The 24,150-nt window shown below is 37.4% G+C and overlaps 1 protein-coding gene across 1 annotated transcript in view; it reads right to left on the reverse strand.

Annotated features, from left to right (window-relative positions):
• Positions 1-24,150, reverse strand: part of LOC124606058 (26S proteasome non-ATPase regulatory subunit 2-like) — a 206,139-nt gene that overhangs the window by 111,760 nt on the left and 70,229 nt on the right. Inside the window, exon 8 of the mRNA XM_047138020.1 lies at positions 12,177-12,381. Coding sequence (XP_046993976.1) covers positions 12,177-12,381 — 205 coding nt within the window. The remainder of the gene's footprint in view (positions 1-12,176; positions 12,382-24,150) is intronic.

Here is a 24,150-nt window from a genome sequence, read left to right on the forward strand (position 1 = left end):
AAACACATACATGTGTATGTTTGTGTGTCTATCGACGTGCCAGCGCTTTCGTTTGGTAAGTCACATCATCTTTGTTTTTAGATATAATATAGAGTTAAGTATACATAATGATAAAATATATTTAATGACTACTTTATAGATACTATTGAAAATGATACTTGCATGAAACAGGAGAGGCAGTTTAGATATGATATGGAAAAGGAACGAGACTCTTGTAAGCTACCTACAGTAACCATCAAGGACGTAACACAGCTAATTGACAGCCTAAAAAAATAAAAGATCAGCTGGATGGGATGAATTTTCTCCTTTTCTACTGAAAAAATGCAAGGGTGAGTTAGCCAGACCATTAGTCCATCTAATAAATTGTGTACTTGAAGAAGGTGTGTTTCCGAAGAAACTGAAACTTGCTATAGTTAAACCTTTATATAAAAAAGGGGAAAGAAAGCAACCACAGAACTACAAACTAGTTGCCTTAACCTCAGTGTTTGGTAAATTAATTGAAAAAAATAATGCTAGAAATCTTAATCGAACACTATAACACGAATAACTCAATAGGAGATTTCCAACATGGCTTTAGAAGTGGTAGAAGCACCATATCTGCAGCAGTACAGTTTGAACACTGTCTGATGGAGAAAATAAATGAGGGTTACAAAACGGCAGGAGTGTTTTTAGATCTTTCCAAAGATTTGACAGAGTCCATCATGGCGCTCTTTTAAGTAAACTTGCTTGTAATGGTGTCAGTGGGAAACTGTTGCTTTTAATAGAATCTTACCTTTAAGATAGACAACAATGCACAGAAGTTGTGTATGATAATGGAGAGGTAATCAAAAAAAGAAGATGAAAGATCAGAAATATAAATTTTGGTGTGCCACAAGGCTCTATCTTGGGCCCCTTCTTGTTTATTTGTTACGTGAATGATTTCCCAAAAGTATTAGACACCAGTCATCATATTACTATGTATGCTGATGACACCTCTTGGGTTTGCTGGGCACGTAGTAACGATGGCCTAAATTCAGTGGTACAGAATTTTGTTGAAAAAGCCCTAACACATTTTGAAAAAGAAAACCTGAGGTTCAATATTAACAAAACTAATTTAATTTATTTTACGACAAGTGGCTCAAATAAAAATACTGTTGTAAATGAGGACATTCAGGAAAATACTACAGATAAATAGTGTGAGTACATGATGGTTGTTGGGCACATTTTACTGTCATTGCAAAAGACAGACTGCTACTTATTCTAAAGAAGACATGTTAAGTTGAAGATAGACACACTTAAAAGACACATTACTAATGAAGACTGTAGCCAAGCTTTATGTAAGTGCCGTTTAATTGTTCGTGTCTGCAACTTAATGTGTCTTCTTTATGGTAAGTAGCAATTTGTCTTTTTCTACTTTGATGATATTCCTACCTGGAGTTTCCATTGTTTAATGTTACTGGAAATTTTTATGTGGAGATTGCAACACAGCATGCTCAGAGGATGTCAACATCACCATCTGAGAGAAGTCGAAACATTGACATGAGAGATAAAAGGGCCATTGCATCAACAGATCACACAGACGACTGGTTATATTGCAATGACTGCAGATCGAGTGGTGGTGAGTTGGACTCAGAGCACCAGCATATTAAGAAGAGTAGGCATTGGTCCTCCCAAAAGAAAAAGATCATACGGTTGTTCTGATGGATAGACAGTTGACAACAGCTAAATCTGGACAGAAATTACAGGCAGAGTGTCACAATGAACTGATGGGATCACATTACTGAAAGGTGGGTAGAGATCTTGAGTTGTTGTGCACTGTTTACTGCTGAACTCATACGCAGACACCGGTGACATACATGATGTAGAACCAGAGCTAACTGGGACAATGAGTTATATTCTGTGGTGTTCAGTTATGAGTCTCACTTCTGTTTGTGGTGATAGGATCAATATCAATGTGCCCACAGGCATCATGGTTAAAGGCCACATGAAGCAGCAGTTCTTGAGAACCATACCTTTCCAAAACTTGGAATCATGGTGTGAGGATCAATTGAATATGAAAACAGGATTGATCTGGTAACTGTTTGAAAAGATACTGAATGCTTACTATGTTGTTGTTGTGGTCTTCAGTCCTGAGACTGGTTTGATGCAGCTCTCCATGCTACTCTATTCTGTGCAAGCTTCTTCATCTCCCAGCACCTACTGCAACCTACATCCTTTTGAATCTGCTTAGTGTATTCATCTCTTGGTCTCCCTCTACGATTTTTACCCTCCACGCTGCCCTCCAATACTAAATTGGTGATCCCTTGATGCCTCAGAACATGTCCTACCAACCGATCCCTTCTTCTAGTCAAGTTGTGCCACAAGCTCCTCTTCTCCCCAATTCTATTCAGTACCTCCTCATTAGTTACGTGATCTACCCATCTAATCTTCAGCATTCTTCTGTAGCACCACATTTCGAAAGCTTCTATTCTCTTCTTGTCCAAACTACTTATCGTCCATGTTTAACTTCCATACATAGCCACACTCCATACAAATACTTTCAGAAATGACTTCCTGACATTTAAATCTATATTCGATGTTAACAAATTTCTCTTCTTCAGAAATGCTTTCCTTGCCATTGCCAGTCTGCATTTTATATCCTCTCTACTTTGACCATCATCAGTTATTTTGCTCCCCAAACAGCAAAACTCCTTTACTACTTTAAGTGTCTCACTTCCTAATCTAATTCCCTCAGCATCACCCGACTTAATTCGACTACATTCCATTATCCTCGTTTTGCTTTTGTTGATGTTCATCTTATATCCTCCTTTCAACACTATCCATCCCGTTCAACTGCTCTTCCAAGTCCTTTACTGTCTCTGACAGAATTACAATGTCATCAGCAAACCTCAAAGTTTTTATTACTTCTCCATGGATTTTAATACCTACTCCAAATTTTTCTTTTGTTTCCTTCACTGCTTGCTCAATATAAAGATTGAATAACATTGGGGATAAGCTACAACCCTGTCTCACTCCATTCCCAACCACTGCTTCCCTTTCATGTCCCTCGACTCTTATAACTGCCATCTGGTTTCTGTACAAATTGTAAATAGCCTTTCGCTCCCTGCCACCTTCAGAATTTGAAAGAGAGTATTCCAGTCAACATTGTCAAACATTTTCTCTAAGTCTACAAATGCTATAAATGTAGGTTTGCCTTTCCTTAATTTAGCTTCTAAGATAAGTCATAGGGTCAGTATTGGCTCACGTGTTCCAATATTTCTACGCAATCCAAACTGATCTTCCCCGAGGTCGGCTTCTACTAGTTTTTCCATTCGTCTGTAAAGAATTCGCATTAGTATTTTGCAGCTGTGGCTTATTAAACTGATTGTTCGGTAATTTTCACATCTGTCAACACCTGCTTTCTTTGGTATTGGAATTATTATATTCTTCTTGAAGCCTGAGGGTATTTCACCTGTCTCGTACATCTTGCTCACCAGATGGTAGAGTTTCGACAGGACTGGCTCTCCCAAGGCCGTCAGTAGTTCTAATGGAATATTGTCTACTCCCAGGGCCTTGTTTCGACTCAGGTCTTTCAGTGCTCTGTCAAACTCTTCACGCAGTATCATATCTCCCATTTCATCTTCATATACATCCTCTTCCATTTCCATAATATTGTCCTCAAGTACATCGCCTTTGTATAGACCCTCTATATACTCCTTCCACCTTTCTGCTTTCCCTTCTTTGCTTAGAACTGGGTTTCCATCTGAGGTCTTGATATTCATACAAGTGGTCCTCTTCTCTCCAAAGGTCTCTTTAATTTTCCTGTAGGCAGTATCTATCTTACCCCTAGTGAGACAAGCCTCTACATCCTTACATTTGTCCTCTAGCCATCGCTGCTTAGCCATTTTGCACTTCCTGTCAATCTCATTTTTGAGACGTTTGTATTCCTTTTTGCCTGCTTCATTTACTGCATTTTTATATTTTCTCCTTTCATCAATTAAATTCAATATTTTTTCTGTTACCCAAGGAGTTCTACTAGCCCTTGTCTTTTTACCTACTTGATCCTCTGCTGCCTTCACTATTTCATCCCTCAAAGCTACCCATTCTTCTTCTACTGTATTTCTTTCCCCCATTCCTGTCAATTGTTCCGTTATGCTCTCCCTGAAACTCTGTATAACCTCTGGTTTAGTCAGTTTATCCAGGTCCCATCTCCTTAAATTCCCACCTTTTGGTTACTATATGTGAGAAGAATCATAGATTCTTTTTTCATACCCTTCATGACCAGGTTACCAAATGGCAGGCTAAAACAAGATTATCTACTGAAGTTGACATCATAAACAACTTGATGAATGTACAGATCCTTGACTGCATGTTCAGTCTTCTGATTTGTTACCCACAGAGCTTGTCTGAGATGTCAGCCTACAGTCAGCAACCTTTTTGAACTGACACAACATGTGCTACAAACATGGCACAAAAATCCTCAACATGATATTCAGTATCTGGTACAGTTGTAAAAATTATTTATTTCTAAAAAGGAAAGTACTGTCCAGTTTCAGGACATATGCCCCATCTTCAGGTGCATATTAAAATGCAAGTCCATAAATGATGCATAACTAAGGTTAAAATAGATTAAAGTATGTTGAAATAGTGCATCCCTGTGTTTGCTGACCTAGGACTGAAGAGGATGTTTTCTTGTATTTCATGTACCAGCTATTCTCTATTTTAACATATTTTAACCTTAGTTATGCATCCTTTGTGGACTTGCACTTTAATAAGAACCTGAAGATGGAACATATATACTGAAACCAGGTGGAGCTTTCCTTTTTAGAAATAAATAATTTTTACAACTGTAGCAAATTTTATCATTGATAATGAATAATGGTTTTTGGATGGGAGAAAAGTGTGAATACAAGACTGTATTAGTGCACATACTGACATTGAAAATGGCCATCCATTCTGGATGCAATGAAATTTTAATCATTTAATATCCTTTACGTAACTGAAGAAATTGCAAAAAGGTAGAAATTTAAGGAGATGGGAGCTTGATAAATTAAGCAGGGGTTGCGGAGAATTTCACAGGGAGAATCAGGCCACACTGGACTGAAATAGGGAAAAGGAATAAGATAGATGATGAATTCACAGCTTTGAGAGAGAAAATGGGGAAGGCAGCAGAGGATCCTTTTGTTTAGCCAAGTTGTGCCACGTATTTCTTTTTTCCTCAGTCTGATTCAGTATTACCTCATTTGTTAATTGATCCCTCCGAATAATCTTCACCATTTTTCCATAGCAGCAAATTTCAGAAGCTTCTAGTCTCTTCTTGTCTGAACTGTTTGTCACCCAAGTTTCACTTCCATACAAGACTACAGTCCAGGCAAATACAATCAGAATAGACTTTCTATAATTTAAATTTATATTAAATGTTAATAAATTCCTTGCTTTAAGAAATAATTTGCTTGCTATTGCCAGTCTGTATTTTGTACTGTCTCTACTTCTGTTATGGTACTTGCAGTGTCTGATTTAATAATCTAATTCCTTCAGCATCATGCAATTTATTTTCACTACATTACACTGGTCTTGTTTTACTTTTATTGATGTTCAACTGTTCCTCAAAGTCCTTTGCCATTCTTGGCAGACTTACAATGTCACTGGTGCACTGCAATTTTTTTTCCTTCTCCCTAAAGTTTAATTCATTTTCCAAATTTATCCTTTGACTTCTTCACAAGTTACTCAGCTAGGCCACAACACTGTCTCATCCCATCTAAACTACAAAACTACATTCTACAAGTATTTTGCCCCTCTTTCATATTTTGCACACACACACACACACACACACACACACACACACACACACATGAAAAAGGTAGGTTAATTGTTTAACGTCTCATTGACAATGAGGTCATTAGATATGATTTGCACACCAGGTGGCACAGTTTTGCCATGGCTTGATTCTTCAAGCACCTCTATAATTCTCAGGGCATTTTTTCTACTTTAGGAGCCTTGTTTCCAGTTAGGTCATCCTGTGCTCTGTCAAATTCTTCTCATGTCTCCCACTTCATCTTCACCCACTTCCTCCCCTCCTTCTATAATATTGTCCTCAATTTTATTTCCACCTATATAATCTCTCTATATATTCCTTTCAGCTTTCCTTTTTTTGCCTAGTATATGCTTGTCAGCTGAGCTCTTAATTCTCATACAGCTGCTTCTTTTTTCTAATAATTTCTCTTAAACTTTCCTATAGGTGGCATCTATCTTTCCCCTTATAATGCATATTTCTACAGCCTTGCATTTGTCTTCTAGGCATTCCTGTTTATCCTTCTGCATTTTGTTTCAGTCTCATTTTTTCTGAATTCTCTGTTCTCTGACACCAACTATATTCGCTACTTTTTTATATTTTCTCCTTTAATTAATTAAATACAATATCTCCTGTGTTATCCAAAGATTTCTACTAGGCCCTATCTTTTTATCTATAAGAATTACAACCAATGCTTATAGATCACTAATAACAGTCACATGGCCTTAAAATTTAAAATGTGGTTTCAAAATATCTGTCTTACCATTATCTAATCAATATGAAACCTTCCAGTATCTTCAGGACTTTTCTGTATACAGGGCATTCATTTTAATGAAAAAAAAAAAAGAAAGTTACAATTCCAATTTGTTTGTCTCAGAGGGGGACATCAAAATACCATAATCAAAACTCCATCTCATGCCACGTGTGGGTGATGGTGACAGGAGGGGGGGGGGGGGGGGGGCAGGGAGATGGGGGAGGGGGGAATGGGTGGTGGGGGCAGCTTTGAAATCTTCAAAGGAAATCCACATTTTTTATTGCAGATATCAATTCTACGGCAAAGTCTACATTTGTTTTGACTTAAACATTTTCTTTACTGTAATCGAAGGAACACAAATGGGCATACAGTTGTAATATATGATATGCTACTCAAAGGCCCTTGAACATCAAATGGCATGTGGGACCCCACCTTTATGCTGCAAGGGTAGGACATGCCAGTAGTTCATAGCTTCTAATTGGAAACCCAATTTGCAATGTTGTATTCCTCTGGCATATTGAACAAGGGGCTACTTGATGCAACACTGTGGCCATGTAGCAAGCTAAAATGTATCATAACAGGCAGTAAAAGTGGCTGGAGCTCACTTATCAAGCAGACATGGAACAGATAGCATCTCTAAAACATTACAGTACTTGGGCAGTGCCTATTGCCTGCACACCTATCTATCATTTGGAGAACAGATATGCAACTGGACAATAAATGTTGCAACCATAGGAAAAAAATTGAAATGATCCTGATTTAGAGAGAATGTAGGTGGAATGTTGTGGCTGCTGTTTCCTTGTGTGCTGAATGTTTTCCAGAGAAAGCTTGCCCTTGTTCATTCTTTACAAGGTTGTGGACACCTTTATGTCTAATGGCAGCATACAGACAGGCAAAAGGAAATCAAGAAAATATGATACAGAAGAAGTTAATGAAATAGCTGTACAAGTGACAGTGCATCACAGCCCACAGATACGCATCTAGAACTTACACTGCGATTCTGGTATGTCCGTAGGTAGTACTGTTATGATATTGCATTATCATAAGTATCATCCATACTACATGTCACTGCATCAAGACCTTCATGACACCAATTTCCATAACTTGGTAGTGTTTTATTAATGGGCATGTCAACAAAGGCAAATGACCCACATGTTCTTTCCAAGGTATTATTTTCCAATGAGTCTATATGGTTATGGCAAGTTGACCATCAATGTCCTTGGTTGGTCACCATATGTTATGGCATGATGGGGAACACTCTCATTGGTCTATATGTTATTGACAAGACCTGAAAGGGTGCAAATATTTAACGTTTTTGGAACAGGAACTACTGTTACTACTGCAAGATGTTGCCCTGGACGTTCGACAACATATGTGGCTTCAGCATGATGGTTGCCCAGCGCATTATGCAATTGAAGCACAGGAGGTATTCGACTGTGTTTACTGGTCAGTGGATTGGCAGAGTTGGCCCTATTAATTGGTCTACTAGGTCATCAGATTCGACATTGCCAGATTTATTTCTGTGGGGATATTTAAAAGATAAGGTGTACGATCAAGTGCCAATGGGCCATGAAGACATGGTCAACTGCATCAGAAATGCCTGTGCTGATATTCCCACAGATATGCTTCTGTCCTGTGTATGATCATTTAAAAAGCAGACCACTAAGGAAGTTGAAGTCGGCAGTACTACATCCTAACATTTACTCTAATCGGAAAAGTAGAGTAGTGTTTGCCTCAAGCCATGGCTACAGTGGCACATCGAGTAGTCCCGTGTTCAGTATGTGAATGGGGTTTCCAGTTAGAAGTTATGAAATACTGGCCTGTCCTACCCTCACAGCGTGGAGGTGGAGTACCATGTGCCACTGGATATTCGTGGGCCACTGAGTAGCATGTCGTAAATTATGATTATGTACCCATTTCTATTCCTCTGATTACAGTGTCATCTGTGGCAAAACATAGAAAATGCTTCAGACAAAATGTCTATAGATTTTGTCATTGAGTTGTAATCTGCAATAAAAAATTGGAGTTCCCATTGAAGATTTCAAAGTTGCCCACGTCTGGGGTGGCTTAAGAATCAAATGTGGTATCATTGGATGGCCCCTCTGAGACAAAAAATTGGAATTATAACTTTTCTTGATCTCATGTGTAGTTTTCAAAATATTTCAATGCCTTTATTTAAAATGAACACCCTGTATACAAACCTCTTCCGTGGTACTTGAAACAAGTGTTGGCAAAGATTAAATTATGCTCTGCACAAAACACTAACAGGTGGCTTCCTCTTTCATTCCTTTCCCTCTGTTAATTTTCTCCTACAATTTTCCATCTCTTTCTTTTCCTACTAGTAAATTCCAGTCAACCATCACAATTAACTTTACATCTCCCTTAACTACTTAAATAATTTCCTTTATTCCATCACACATTCTTTCAATCTATTCACCTTCTGCAAAGCTAGGCTGATTATAAATTTGTACTAGTGTGTTGGATTCTGACATTGTATCTATCTTAGCTACAATAATCCATTTACTATGCTGTTAATTCCAATTTGCTGCATCACCTCTATTTGATTTTGTTTTGATAATACTGTGCTGTCCTGACAACAAATCCTGTCCTTCTGGCCATGCTACTTTCTACTGTATCTAACCTCAACCTATCCATTTCCCTTCTTAAATTCTCTGATGTATCTACCCAATTAAGGGTTTGAACATTTCATGCTCCAACCTGTACAATGCTAGTTTCATTTTGTCTAATAATGTCATCTTCCTCAGTAGTCCCCACCCTGAGATCTGAATGGGAAACCATTTAACATCTAGAATACTTTACTCAGGGGGTCAAGTGGTGCCACAATCATTAAGCTGCACAGTAGAGCTGCAAGCCCTCAGGAAAAATAACAGCTGCAGTTTCCCACTGCTTTCAGCCACTTTTATTACCAATGTAAGAAATGCCATATTGGTCAAAGTCACAGGGCTAAATCAGTAAATCATCCACACTGACATCCCTACAACTAATGAAACAGCATCCCCCTGCCCTGTTTTCAGGAACCATAGGTTAGTCTGGGCTCTCCAGATGATCTGTATCACAATATTGCATTTCCTGCTTATTTTTATTTCTGCAAGTGACACATATTGTCACTAAGTGGCTTCCTTTTTCAGATGACTCGGCCTTTTTAAGATGACTCAACAATGCTTGGGAAGTGCCTTCATCACAGTCACAAGAGATTTTCCTATTCTAGTCTGTGATCTTTTGATTGTGTTTTTTTCCTTATAATGTTTGTCAAGAATCCCACGAATGATGGTCAGTGAAAGTCTGACACTGATAAATGTTTTCTCCACATGGCCCAAACTCTTTGCCTTTGAATATGTCTGCTTGTGTCTGTATATGTGTGGATGGATATGTGTGTGTGTGTGAGTGTATACCCGTCCTTTTTTCCCCCTAAGGTAAGTCTTTCCGCTCACGGGATTGGAGTGACTCCTTACCCTCTCCCTTAAAACCCACATCCTTTCGTCTTTCCCTCTCCTTCCCTCTTTCCTGATGAGGCAACAGTTTGTTGTGAAAGCTTGAATTTTGTGTGTATGTTTGTGTTTGTTTGTGTGTCTGTCGACCTGCCAGCACTTTCATTTGGTAAGTCACATCATCTTTGTTTTTAGATATATATTTCCTACGTGCAATGTTTCCCTCTATTATATATATATATATATATATATATATATATATATATATATATATATATAACACAGATGATGTGACTGTCACATCATATATATATATATATATATATATATATATATATATATATATATATATATATATATATATATATATATATATAAAAAAACAAAGATGAGGTGACTTACCGAACAAAAGCGCTGGCAGGTCGATAGACAAACACAAACATACACACAAAATTCAAGCTTTCGCAACAAACTGTTGCCTCATCAGGAAAGAGGGAAGGAGAGGGGAAGACGAAAGGAAGTGGGTTTTAAGGGAGAGGGTAAGGAGTCATTCCAATCCCGGGAGCGGAAAGACTTACCTTAGGGGGAAAAAAGGACAGGTATACACTCGCACACACGCACATATCCATCCACACATACAGACACAAGCAGACCTGCCAGCGCTTTTGTTCGGTAAGTCACCTCATCTTTGTTTTTATATATAATTTTTCCCACGTGGAATGTTTCCTTCCATTATATATATATATATATATATATATATATATATATATATATATATATATATATAAAAACAAAGATGATGTGACTTACCATACGAAAGCGCTGGCAGGTCGATAGAAACACAAACAGACACATACATACACACAAAATTCTAGCTTTCACAACCAATGGTTGCTTCGTCAGGAAAGAGGGAAGGAGAGGGAAAGACGAAAGGATGTGGGTTTTAAGGGAGAGGGTAAGGAGTCATTTCAATCCCGTGAGCGGAAAGACTTACCTTAGGGGGAAAAAAGGACGGATATACACTCGCACACACACACATATCCATCCGCACATACACAGACACAAGCAGACATTTGTAAAGGCAAAGAGTTTGGGCAGAGATGTCAGCCGAGGCGGAAGTAAAGAGGCAAAGATGTTGTTGAAAGACAGGTGAGGTATGAGCGGCGGCAACTTGAAATTAGCGGAGGTTGAGGCCTGGTGGATAACGAGAAGAGAGGATATACTGAAGGGCAAGTTCCCATCTCCGGAGTTCTGACAGGTTGGTGTTAGTGGGAAGTATCCAGATAACCCGGACGGTGTAACAGTGTGCCAAGATGTGCTGGCCGTGCACCAAGGCATGTTTAGCCACAGGATGATCCTCATTACCAACAAACACTGTCTGCCTGTGTCCATTCATGCGAATGGACAGTTTGTTGCTGGTCATTCCCACATAGAATGCGTCACAGTGTAGGCAGGTCAGTTGGTAGATCACGTGGGTGCTTTCACACGTGGCTCTGCCTTTGATCGTGTACAGCTTCCAGGTTACAGGACTGGAGTAGGTGGTGGTGGGAGGGTGCATGGGACAGGTTTTACACCGGGGGCGGTTACAAGGCTAGGAGCCAGAGGGTAGGGAAGGTGGTTTGGGGATTTCATAGGGATGAGGCAACAGTTTGTTGCGAAAGCTTGAATTTTGTGTGTATGTTTGTGTTTGTTTGTGTGTCTATCGACCTGCCAGCGCTTTCGTTCGGTAAGTCACCTCATCTTTGTTTTTATATATAATTTTTCCCACGTGGAATGTTTCCTTCTATTTTATATATATATATATATATATATATATATATATATATATATATATATATATATGTTGTTAGCGCAGGGCAAGCACAAATTTGCAATAGATATGCAAAATGCAAGCAATTAAAATGTTAAAAGTCAATTCAGATAGTTGTCCGAAGTTGATGACATTCGTATTTTGTGTTTTACACAGTTCCCGTTCAGTTCAGTATTATTAACATGCATTTTCAAATGGGTAACAATATTACTATTTATAAATTGTGTGTTTAAATCTAAAATATTATGATGGCTACTGTTATAAACTATAATTGCGAATATAAACAGTATTTCAGGATAGGTTCATGATACCCAACATACTTAACGAAACTTGTATCTCAGCTAGCAGTTTCATTTAGAAGATAGGATCATTTCTTGAACATTCGGACTGATAGAAAAAATGACAGAAACTCACCACGGTCTTTGTTTCTGTATATCCACTGTTTCCCATTATCAGCTGTCATGAGCTTGTCAGAACAAAATCCTGCATTGACAAAAGCATTTACTATGCTTGAAGCAAGGTTATTTCGTGCTGAGTCAAGAGTAGGTAAGGTCAATGAAGTATTTTCCAGCCAGGTTTTGTATACATCTTCTGGTGTCTTAGGTTCTAAAATATCCAACTGTAACACAGTTTTTTTCTGTTAAACATGCTACAGAAAAGATCTTATAGTATTACAAAATTATGCTTAAGTGTGGCATACATGGCACATAATCTGTTATAGTTATCAGATAATAGGTTTAGAGGTATGTGGCTTTGGGCTGCTGCAGCTATATAATCAAAGATATAGTACAAACTGCTGATATTTTCAACACAGATTGGAAATGTCATTGTTATACATTATAGCTGCATTCACCAAAAAATGCATTAATAGCAAAAATAACAAAAAAATGAGGAATCAACAGATGTGACATGGGATAGTGAAGTGAATGGCAAGGAAACTATTCATCCTCATCATCCAAATGGCTTTTTAGTCACATGTAATAAAAATGAGAAGAGAAATCTCCAAGTAAAACATTACTGCCACATACAGCAGACGCAATATCACCACTAACAGAGGCACTTCCATCAACATCCGATATTCAGCAGTCAGCAGGAACAGCAATACAAGTTAACAGAAGAACATTAGAAGCCAAAAACTCATAAGCCATAAGAATTTTTGGTATTCTGCCTCAACAAGAATCCAAATTTAACACAAGTAAGAACACAAACCAAACCCTCTTTCAATTATTTAAGATTTACAAACCACCTATTCCCATTAAAAATGATTGCAAGCAGCTGAAATAATAACTAAAAGCAGTGCACCCACACAAAATAATCAGAATTTTGCGTTTTTTTCCAAAATTTTTAAAAATGTAAGAAACAAAAGTGCAGAAGTACATAAAATATTAACTAGGAACCACACAGCTGTAAAAGAAATACAAATTTACTGGATCATGTAGTGATATCAACAAGAACACAATGCAGGTAATGAGGGTCGTGGAGTGACTTCAATGAGGCCATAATGCAAGCAGTGTACATGTATCAAATATAGTAACAACTAAGGGACTAGAGGCCCCTGCTGTCCTTATAAAGACACTATCCCAAAAAAGTGTCATTTTAGTAGTGCTGCGAGTCCATGGCAGACCAGGTGACTGTTGTCGGTGATCAGGTTAACCTGATGGCTGCCTTGGGAATTTATGGGCATGTTGATTGAATGTCGGTGCCCACTACACTTGCCACACTGGACCAGCTCATGTTCGTTTGGTGGTATGTGTAGTAACCAGCAGATTACTACACTGATTTTCTTAGAAAACCACCCAGAAATTGTAGCTTTGCTCTGTGTAGCTGACCACTGGTTCAAAGATGGTGAAGTTGCCTATTTTTACCTTCCAGGTCACCACTGTGTTAATAATTTCAGTGGAACTGACAAAAAGAAAAGAGACTGTCCAGTTCTTAGGGGAGATAATGTAGAGTGCAATTCCACACTTAAAACCAAATGGCTGAACCAAGAAAAACATTTTGAACATGTATCAGTAAATATGACGTTTATCAAGCTTTTAGTTACATGTTAATACTGATCAGCTGTTGATCATGTATTAATATTTGTTTCAAAAATAGACACAGGGCTACAACTTTTCAGGTGAAAGTGCCCAAATATTTTGATTTATGGTGAACTTAAAACAGATATTTTAAAAGTGTCCTCAGCTTGGCAAAAACTAGTGAGTGTGTTAAAATGCTATAACATGGAAAACATGAATTACAAATTTACAAGAATAATAGCTACTAGTTTTTCTGCTCTTAACAGCTTTTCAAAATTAATACCAAATTACAATTAACATGGAAATTAAACAATATTTTCAATGATATATCCAGCCACAACTGTTTCACAATGGATATAGCTGTTTCGAACACAGACAGAAACATACCAACATGTAGGCAAATGAACAGCAGTGTGCAGCAAGAAAGAAATAGCACCTTTCCGAACACAGACAAGAACATAACAACACACATGCAAATGAGCATACTGTACAACATGAAAAAAATAGCAACTTTCACACATTTTCTCCATGAATCTCACAAGACAGGTATTTGTTGTGCTTGTAATGTTGACAGTAGGGGCAGGTGAATTGATGAATACTCTCCAGTACTCTGATGATGTAGCACTTCCAATCTCGTTTACATCTGCAATGTACCAATGCAAAAAAAAAAAAAAAAATTGCTTTTGTATAGCAGAAATACAGACAATACATTATCTGATGACTGACAGCTTACAGTCAACTCTAGGAACGAATCTAAGACCATGTGAGAAGTTATTAATGTGACAGTTGGGAAGAAAAGCAAGGAGTCACTCAATAACATACATTAAGAAAGAGTAAATATGTGAAGTACTCCCTTTGTCAAAAAAGTTGCAGAATAGGTTCTTTTAAAAATATAAAATCGCACTTACCAAGTAAAGATCCCAGCTCCTATTGAAGTAGTCCCCTTGGCTACATATACACAGTTGTCAACTTTTCTGGAGGTTTTGGAAGCAAGCAGAGAAATTTTCGACTGTGAGGCTTGTAAGCTCATTTGTCACAGTCTGTTGGATGTCTGCTATATCTTGTTGAAGTTTTCCTTTCAGTCACTTTTTCACTTGCAGAAACAAGCAAAAGTCACAAGGCAAGAGGTCGGGCAAATATGCCGGACGTCTGGCCAGATACTCAGTAACAAATAATGCAGTATGGAGTCTTGCACTGTTGTGCAGTAAGAACCAGTCCTGTGAATGCCACAAATCAGGGCATCAACATCAAACTGCTTGTCACAAATGTTTCAAGACTTTGGTTCATTGTTTGACTTGAAGGAACATACTCATGGTGAAGTAATCTTTCACTATCAAAGAATGCTATCCACATTGTCTTTGTTCTTGAAGGTTGTCATTTGACTTTTTTTTTGAGGCTGGTGACCCAGGAGTCCACTTCAGCACTTTGATGCTTAGTGTGTGGGTTATACTGGTAGTACTAGCTTTCATCTCCAGTAATAATTTTGAACAGAAATGTAGGATCACACCGGCACTATCCAGTAGATCAGCAGAAATTCTATAACTTTCCTCTTTCTGTTCGTCTGTTAGTGTGTGAGGGATGAGTTTTGCATTGAGTTTCCATTTCGCTAAATCTTCACCCAAAATCTTATGACACACATCGTAAATCAAATTAAGTTCCTCTGGTATCACTAATCACAGTTACATGATTGTATCCTTGCAATAACTGTGATACATACTCTGCATTTGCATCAGTATATGTTGTAGATAGGCACTCTGCTCTGGGATCATCTTGCAATGAATCTCTACCTTCACAAAACCTTTTGTGCCACTTGAAAACATGACTTCATGAAAGTGCCTTGCCTGCATATGATTGCTTAATCATGCCCACATTTCATTAGGGGTTTTCCCGAACTTAACATAGCACTTGATGTTCACTCTTTGCTCACAATCTGAATTGACTGCATCACCATAACTAATGCACCAATAACCCAAACAGTGTGTTGCTGAACACAGCCCTGCCACCTAGTGAGTTTGCATGGAAACATGGCCAAGGGCATTTCAAGGATGCACACATACCAGGTAACATAAAAACAACATTTGTTCCCTTTTGGTACCGCAAACTCAGAAATAAAAACCCTCTCCTGGAATTTCTCTGACAAAGGGGGTATTTAATATTCACATCTTAAACATTGGCAACAAACTTTCTTCTCAGATCAGTAACCAAGTGTCCTCTCTGTGTTCTGACCTAGAGTTATTCCCCAAAACATTGCTTCTTGGTCTATTCAAAATATGTGAAATCTGCAGTGTTAAAACAGAAACGAAACTCTTGCACATGTGGTTTTGATGGCATATCCAATTACCTTCCCAAATAAATCTGCCATCATGCGTCTTATCTCCTGTCAGATATAATGAACTTCTCCTTCCTGAATGAGCTAAGCCAATTCCTCAAAATTTTCAAGGCAACAAAAGTGGTTCCTCTCTTTAAGAAATGGGAAAGGAGTGATGATAATAACTGCAGATCTCTCTTGATTCTATCAAGCACATCCAAGGTTCTAGGGGAAGCAGTATATAATCATTTTATTACATTACTGGAAGGAACTGCTTACTGAGCCCTTGTCAGTTTGGCTTTCAAAAAGAGTGATCAATAAATGGGGCTCTATATTCATTTCTAAATGAAGTTTGTAGTGCTCTCAATGACAGAAAGCATACAACAGGAGTATTAAATAACCTCACAAAGACCTTTGACCTCATCAACCATTTATTATTTATGGATAAACAGCTAGAATATAAAATTAGAAGAAAATGCAATGACTGGTTTAGATAATTTCTCTCAGACAGTGTAAAAAGGTGTAATCACCTCAAAAAATGTTGGAAGCATACAGTTAATGGAGCACATAATAAGACACGGCTTTCCTCAAGGTACTAGTTTGGTCCACTTCTGTTTATTATGTTCAGCAATCATCTGAGCCAAAGCATTTGAGAAGATCTTCCAGTAATGATGCCACTGGTTGGTTGGTTGGTTTGGGGAAGGAGACCAGACAGCGTGGTCATCGGTCTCATCGGATTAGGGAAGTAATTCGGCCGTGCCCTTTCAGAGGAACCATCCCGGCATTTGCCTGGAGTGATTTAGGGAAATCACGGAAAACCTAAACCAGGATGGCCGGACGCGGGATTGAACCGTCGTCCTTCCGAATGCGAGTCCAGTGTCTAACCCACTGCGCCATCTCGCTCGGTGATGCCACTGGTATACTGTATTTGAATCACAGTACTAATGAAATGCGTAAAATGATTTCTGATATAAACTTCAACCTGGTAAATTGGTAAAGAGCACAAACAAACTGTCACTGAATAAGGACTAAACTGTGTATATAAATTTTCAGCTATCACATGTCATTTCAACAAGGACAGAAGGTACTAGATTTGAAAATGTACCTGTACACCAACAGGAAAGCACTAAATTCCTAAGAATGTGGATAGATGACACACAATGGTGAGGAAAAAAAAAAAGTAAATAGAATGAGCAATTTATGCCATGCATTTAATGCCCTGAGTAAAGTCCGTGACACCAAAATAATAAAATGTGCCTACTTTGCACTTGTACACACTGCTTTCCATTTTGGGACATCTCATATACAGAGATATTTACTATGCAGGAGAATAACTAAGATAATGAGACTAGTGCCCATCTCCTACACCACTAAAGCCGGCCGCGGTGGTCTAGCGGTTCTAGGCGCTCAGTCCGGAACCACGCGACTGCTACGGTCGCAGGTTCGAATCCTGCCTCGGGCATGGATGTGTGTGATGTCCTTAGGTTAGTTAGGTTTAAGTAGTTCTAAGTTCTAGGGGACTGATGACCACAGATGTTAAGTCCCATAGTGCTCAGAGCCATTTGAACCACTTGAACACCACTAAACATATATTTCTGGACCTCAGTATCCTGTCAGTGCCTTGTAGTTATATTCATGAACAATGTGGTTTATGGTTTATGCATGAAAATGTACCTTTTCTAAAAAAAAAAAAAAAATCCACCATCAATAGAATTGTCCTGTGATTTCACTGATGCAGCTATAATTAGTAAAAAGCTATATAAAGGACACAGCAGTGTAAGGCACACATGTGAATTCTTCTAGACAAAAAAAAAAAAAAAAAAAACACCTACTCAAAAGCTTAAAGCTGAATAGAGATGGATTCAGAGAAAAAGTGAAAATGGTACTTCAGAAGAACTGTTTCTATACAGTAGAAAAATTTTTGAATACCAGTCTAAATTAACTGAGCTGAATATTTCCTTACATACCATAATTTTATAACTGATTAGTTCATTCTACAGGCATTACTCTTATTTTCCTTATTACAAAGTTGAAATAACTGAGTTTAATGGTTTTTCTAAAATTAGTTTTTAACTGGTTTATTTCATTTTTTATCATAATGAGTTTATTACAATGTAATTGTACTGAGTCTTGTTCAATATCCATGTGTAACAGCATTCAACAAGATTTCTGGGATCACTAAAACTCAGTTCATATCAACTTAAATCAAAACATATAACAATGACGATTCCACAGATCTATATGGTTCACAGTCAATATGTCTATGTCCTGTAAGTTCTATGAAAAGGCAATGTGCTCATGGGATATTACCCAACTGAGCAATAATGGGATACTTAGCTATCACAATTTGAATTCTTCAACGACTTTTTCACTTAGATAATGGTTCATATACATTCACAGATCACATAAAAAATAATTCATTTATGTGTGTATTACAATGAGATGTGACTGTGAATAACTACCTCAGCAACTGGTCATAGTAACAGCCCCACAATATATTTATTTCTGTTTCAGGCTTCAAACATCAGCTTATCCTGTGAAGCAGTAGATGGAACGGGTGAGACTTGGCAAAAATTCAGTGTAGTACCAGTTTTCATTTTCAGGTGACACTGACTGAAGATGATGAGCTAATGGTTCATTGAAACATTCCAATCCACTGACAACACTCTGAGAGCTTCGCCACAGATGAAATTTATTGTCAAGATCAGTTCCAACTTGAGAATAACAATTACATTCATAAATACATATATAGAGTTATAATGACTTGCACTATCCTCTAGCAACTATAGCTTTGGCTGAAGGAAGAGTTAAGTATATTTTTACACAGGTCTTTAATATTCTAGCCCTGAAATCAAATGTTTGACAGAGAAAAGAAATAATTTTGACTCCAAATTGCAATAACTCCTCAGTAGGAACTACTTCTGTATCATACAAAACTTTTCAACAAAAATAAATTGTAAATTACATATCAATAGGTCCTCCATAATTATCTGTATACCCATCATTTTCAAAAATAATTAAAGCTGTTGTTCAAAAGGATGTTCCACATAAAAATTTTATGACCATAATTAATGAAAGAAATAGCAAGTAAATAACTAATCCATTCTGGATTAACGCACCCTGAGGAGATATTCTAGAGGTTAGAGAAGCATTTTCTCTTTCCCACAATTCTCATGGTTATTCTCAACAGCATAATATCAAATATTGCTTTTTGCACATAAATTTAAAGTACATAAAGTTGAACTCCAGCCATGTGTGTGTGTGTGTGTGTGTGTGTGCGCATGTGTGTGTGTGCGCGCGCGCGCGTGCGCGTGCATGCGTGCGCATGTGCGTGCATGCATGCATGTGTGCAAGCACCTACACAGACCTGCAAGCGTGAATGTCACAGTGTAGCAAGTGCAAACAGTCATGGGTGCTCAACTACTGTATTTTTTACTCCTAGAGAATGGATGGATGGATTAACAAATCAGACTTACATGTAAGATACTAGCACTGTCTTACTATTATCACATTACAATACAAAACTGAATGGCAAGAGTCATTTTATCACCAAATAACATTTCAGAGTGGCTACGGAAAACTGAGAATGTTGTCAAAGACCAGTGACAGGAGAAACATGAGAATGTCTTAGAAAAACCAAATCAAGTAACAGTTTCATGCATTCATGATAGTTTGGAATCTCAATTCCAGTTTGTGATGGGCACAAGGAGAGGTACAGAACACATTACACAGCAACAAACCATTTAAGAAACATTTGGACATTGTGCAGAGACGTCTACCAATCAATACATAAATGAGACTATAATTACACAGATTCTCTTACATTTTGCACTGGCGCCATATAGCAAAGAACTGTATTAACAAACACACAAAATTACTAGATAAACTGCAGAGCCATATCAGCCAAAATGGTCATTCAAAAACAAAAACATCAGGAAATCAACATTGAAGAGGACAGGAAATGAATAAACCTGTCAGAAGATGGCAGGAAAAACCAGGTAATTTGGTTGGGTGACAGATACCTTTGAAGCATACCTCAAGAGTCATTTTATCACCAAATAACATTTCAGAGTGACTATGGAAAACTGAGAATGTTGTCAAAGGCCAGTGACAGGAGAAACATGAGAATGACTTAGAAAAACCAAATCAACCACATGATAAGTGCATTAAGTTGCATGTCCTGGTGCTCACTGAGATTTGCAGAAGCTCAAATGCCTTTGAACACAATACTTGTTGTTAATACCTTAAGAACAGCTCTGCACATACCACATAATTGTTCTCGATATTTCCCATAGACATGATTCAGTTCACTCTTCTTGTGTAAATAAAGTAGTGAGAAATATAAATAAGCACTAAGCAGCAATCTGTGTACTCGCTTATTAAGGTATACAAATTTAATAGAGAACTTCACACCAATCATGGACTTCATCAAAAGTGGCACTGAAAGACTACTTAGTGACCTTACTATGTAAAATTATAGAAAAAATGTGGGTAACTACATGTGGCGAAAACATCAACAGTTTTGGAAAAATTGCTCATTAGAACTTGAGAATATACATTGTCTAACAAAAAAATGAAGCAACTACAAAATATTGTCAAATAGCAGTATAAATTGATATACTTACACACTATTGGTGGGTATTTAAATGATTAGGGCTGCAATGATCTATGGTAGATATAACGGCCACAAGAGAGCATTAGTGTTGTTCATGTTTAGGTATATCAAGCGCATGAACGGCATCAGATGTTGACACATACTCATGGGAGATAGCATTGTCTGCAATTGACAGAGTTCGGAAAGGTCCTCACTGTGACCCTCCATTTGGGCAACTGGTTGAACTGTGGAATGCCCAGATTTGTGAAGCATTTGGATGTACCAATGCGCTGTATCGTTCGTGAGATACAGAGGCAACGAGTGTGCCGGGATTTACCCCAGTTCACTGCTAGTAGCACCATGTCACCGTAATGCATCTGCACGTAGCACACAAGTATTGCGCCATAATTACGTATAAAATTAAAAGTCAAAATTTTATATTCAAGCTTTGTCAACAGATACTTTAATGTAATAAAGTTTTAAATGTCAAGTCTTAAAGTAGTTAAATCAATAGTTTTCAATAAAATACAGTTCTAAGAAAAAAAAGTGGCGCTGAATAAGCTAGAAAGCCGGATTTGGTCAGAATGTGCCTATGGAAGTCATTAATAAGTGGTACAAGTTTCAAAACAATAGAATAAAAATTATAGTCAGAATCCACATTTTTAAGAAAAACTGAAGGTGCTAAATATTAGACTTAGAAATGTAAAAATTTATACCATGCTTCAGGTCAACCTAAAAATAATAACTAAGAGACCATGTGAAGCTACCTCTTGTAGTTTTGAAACTAAAATATACCCATTTGTAGTAGATTAAGTACCTATAATTTTCATGATAGAACATTTTGGTTACCACACATGATAAAACCTACTAAATAATAGAGCTATAACAAATTTTAGAATTGTAGTATTAATAACAGTCAATACAAGTTCTGTTAAAGTTATAGTTCAGAGGTAATGATTTACCGTTAGTTCCATATAAAAATCCAATAAGGCCAAGTTTTTATTCAAGCGAGCTGAAACTTTTTCTGGGATTCCAAACAATTTACCAGAATGCGGGTAAAAATTAAGAAGGTTGTAAATTACCTCATAACTTTGGTATTAAAGATTATGTGTCCGAGAAAGCAGTCATTCAGTGACTACTGCCATGTGCATAAGGCAGATGACAGCAGAAAAATTCAGCCCGAGAAGCAGGAGGAAGTTTCACTTCACACTCAGCCACTGTAAGATTCGCGTCTGTTAAATGGTGGATTGTGCTCTGCCTCGGATGACGTCAGAGACGGGCTGTGACAAATACATATTTTGTGTAATAACTGATAGTGAACTCGTGAGGACTGTACACCATCCTGGATCACCTAGATTTTGCTAAAGTAACTGTTAGTGTGCCATCTGTGACAATTATAAATCTGCATGGCAAGTGGTGACTATTATTTCCACTTTTGGGGCGAGCATTTATTTCAAACATGTGTTTCAGTATTAGTAGTCAGAGCGAAAGCAATTTGGTAGGAATATACTGCAGAGGTCACCTCTGAACTGGTAAAAGTGCAGTTTAGGATAGAAATATTTACTGTCAATTGAACATAGTGAATTTCAAAGTGTTGTGCGAGAGATACTTTACTAAATATATGTATGAATGAGAACTTTATACCTTCATTTATAATAATAATCCTGATACCACTAAGTAGTAATTTCTTTCAGTGGGCTGGACCAGAATGTGGCCGTGCAGAGTGGAAACTATCATCAGTATGTTCTCCATAGCTTTCTGGCTGACCACAAAAATAGTTGCCAGGCTTGCATGAGAAAGGTGGCAAACTACAAACATTAATTAACAACATAAACAACAACTAAAATGTTCTAAATAATTTAACCCACCACCCCACACAGTGTTAGGCAATATATGAACATGACGGCAGGCATAATCATCATTGAGGTTCTGGCCAACTGTGCCTGACTACCAGATGGCCGGATTGTAGTATAGGCTATTTTGCTATGTTAAAAATAAGGTTCAGATTGTTGTTATTCTGATTGATTAGAACATTTAAATAGCATTTACAGCCAATATTCTCACAAAATATCTGCTTTTTATGTAATTAAAGTTTAAAAATCATTAAATATCAAGATCTGTTCATTTGATCGAAAATGCTCTGTTATTGGCTGATGCTCTGATGACATCACAGGCTAGGAGTAAGACAAAGCTATAATTGTGTTATAGGAGTGTTAGCCAAAGTTACTAGGTTTTTATGTGCTTTTACTGCAAACAGTTTAGCTATTTAGTAATGGTAAATGCAATTACAACTTTTAAATAACAATAGAAAGGAATTTTGTGAATACTGATTGCGGAAGCCTTGAGAAAGTTGATCGTTTGTGCTCCACCCATTTAGAGCGGCTATGTGTGCAACAACAGACATTCTTTTCCCTGCTTCCTGCAAATCATTAAACTCACTCAAAACTAAGAAACTGTAGAACTTTTGCAAATGGGTCGTATATTATACCTAGATTGTCAACCATTAGTCATGAGCTACAACCCTCAGCAGAAATAATGCATCTGTCAGCCATTCTGTGGTGCAGCGAATAGCACATATGACTGAAGTTCAGCAGGTAACATGTTCAAATCCTCAAAGAGTCGCCTATGTTTTAAAAGTTTTACACAAAATACGAAAATACTGTTAGCAAGACCTGATTGCACTAGTTTTTTTTTCAATTTTGGGATGTATTATATATAGTTTAAAATTAGTCTTAGTCTGAGAAACAGACCACAGAGAACAAATGCATTTAGTTTGTGAACAAACAATTCACTTTTATAGAAAGTAGTGGAGATGTAGCCATATGTCCACAGTACAATGAGGTGTAGGTCAGTGAGGTTATACAGAGAGATATAAGGCGTATGCAACATGCAGGTGACATAAATGTAAGTAATGTGATGTTTGTGAGTGTAACCTAACATTAGCATCTGAAGCAGACTTACTTCATCTTTATATAAGATGATGAAACAGCAAAAGTTTAAACAGTAAGGATCCTAAAAGTAAAAGCATAGTTTCTAATAAAGTAAAAAGAGTGTGGTCACATTCAGTAGAAAATATCTTTTTGAACATGATGTGTGCGAACAGTGGCTGAAAATATAAGTCCATGTAAACATCAAGGAAAAAACAATGATTTTCTGCTTATGATTGGTCTGGTGAAGTTTTGCAATTGTCATTTGGATTTAATATGATATGATATGATTGTCAAGTCATTTTACAAATAAGTTAAAATGTTCTTTTGGGTTGGATTCAAACCAGCAATCTATGAACATCGCCTTATAATAAATTCATTGGCTTATCTCTCTAACAACTGAGCTAACTGAGGTAAATCGACGATCTTCACTAGGAGTTTAATTTCGTTGACTGAAGCTTTCCTTCATTGTAACAGTGGGAGAGACTGTCTCAGAGATAAGTTAATGTTAACTTCACAGTGCAACACACTTTTAATTAAG

The sequence above is a fragment of the Schistocerca americana genome, chromosome 3, assembly GCF_021461395.2.
Source record: "Schistocerca americana isolate TAMUIC-IGC-003095 chromosome 3, iqSchAmer2.1, whole genome shotgun sequence".
In the NCBI taxonomy this organism is placed as follows: Eukaryota; Metazoa; Arthropoda; class Insecta; order Orthoptera; family Acrididae; genus Schistocerca; species Schistocerca americana.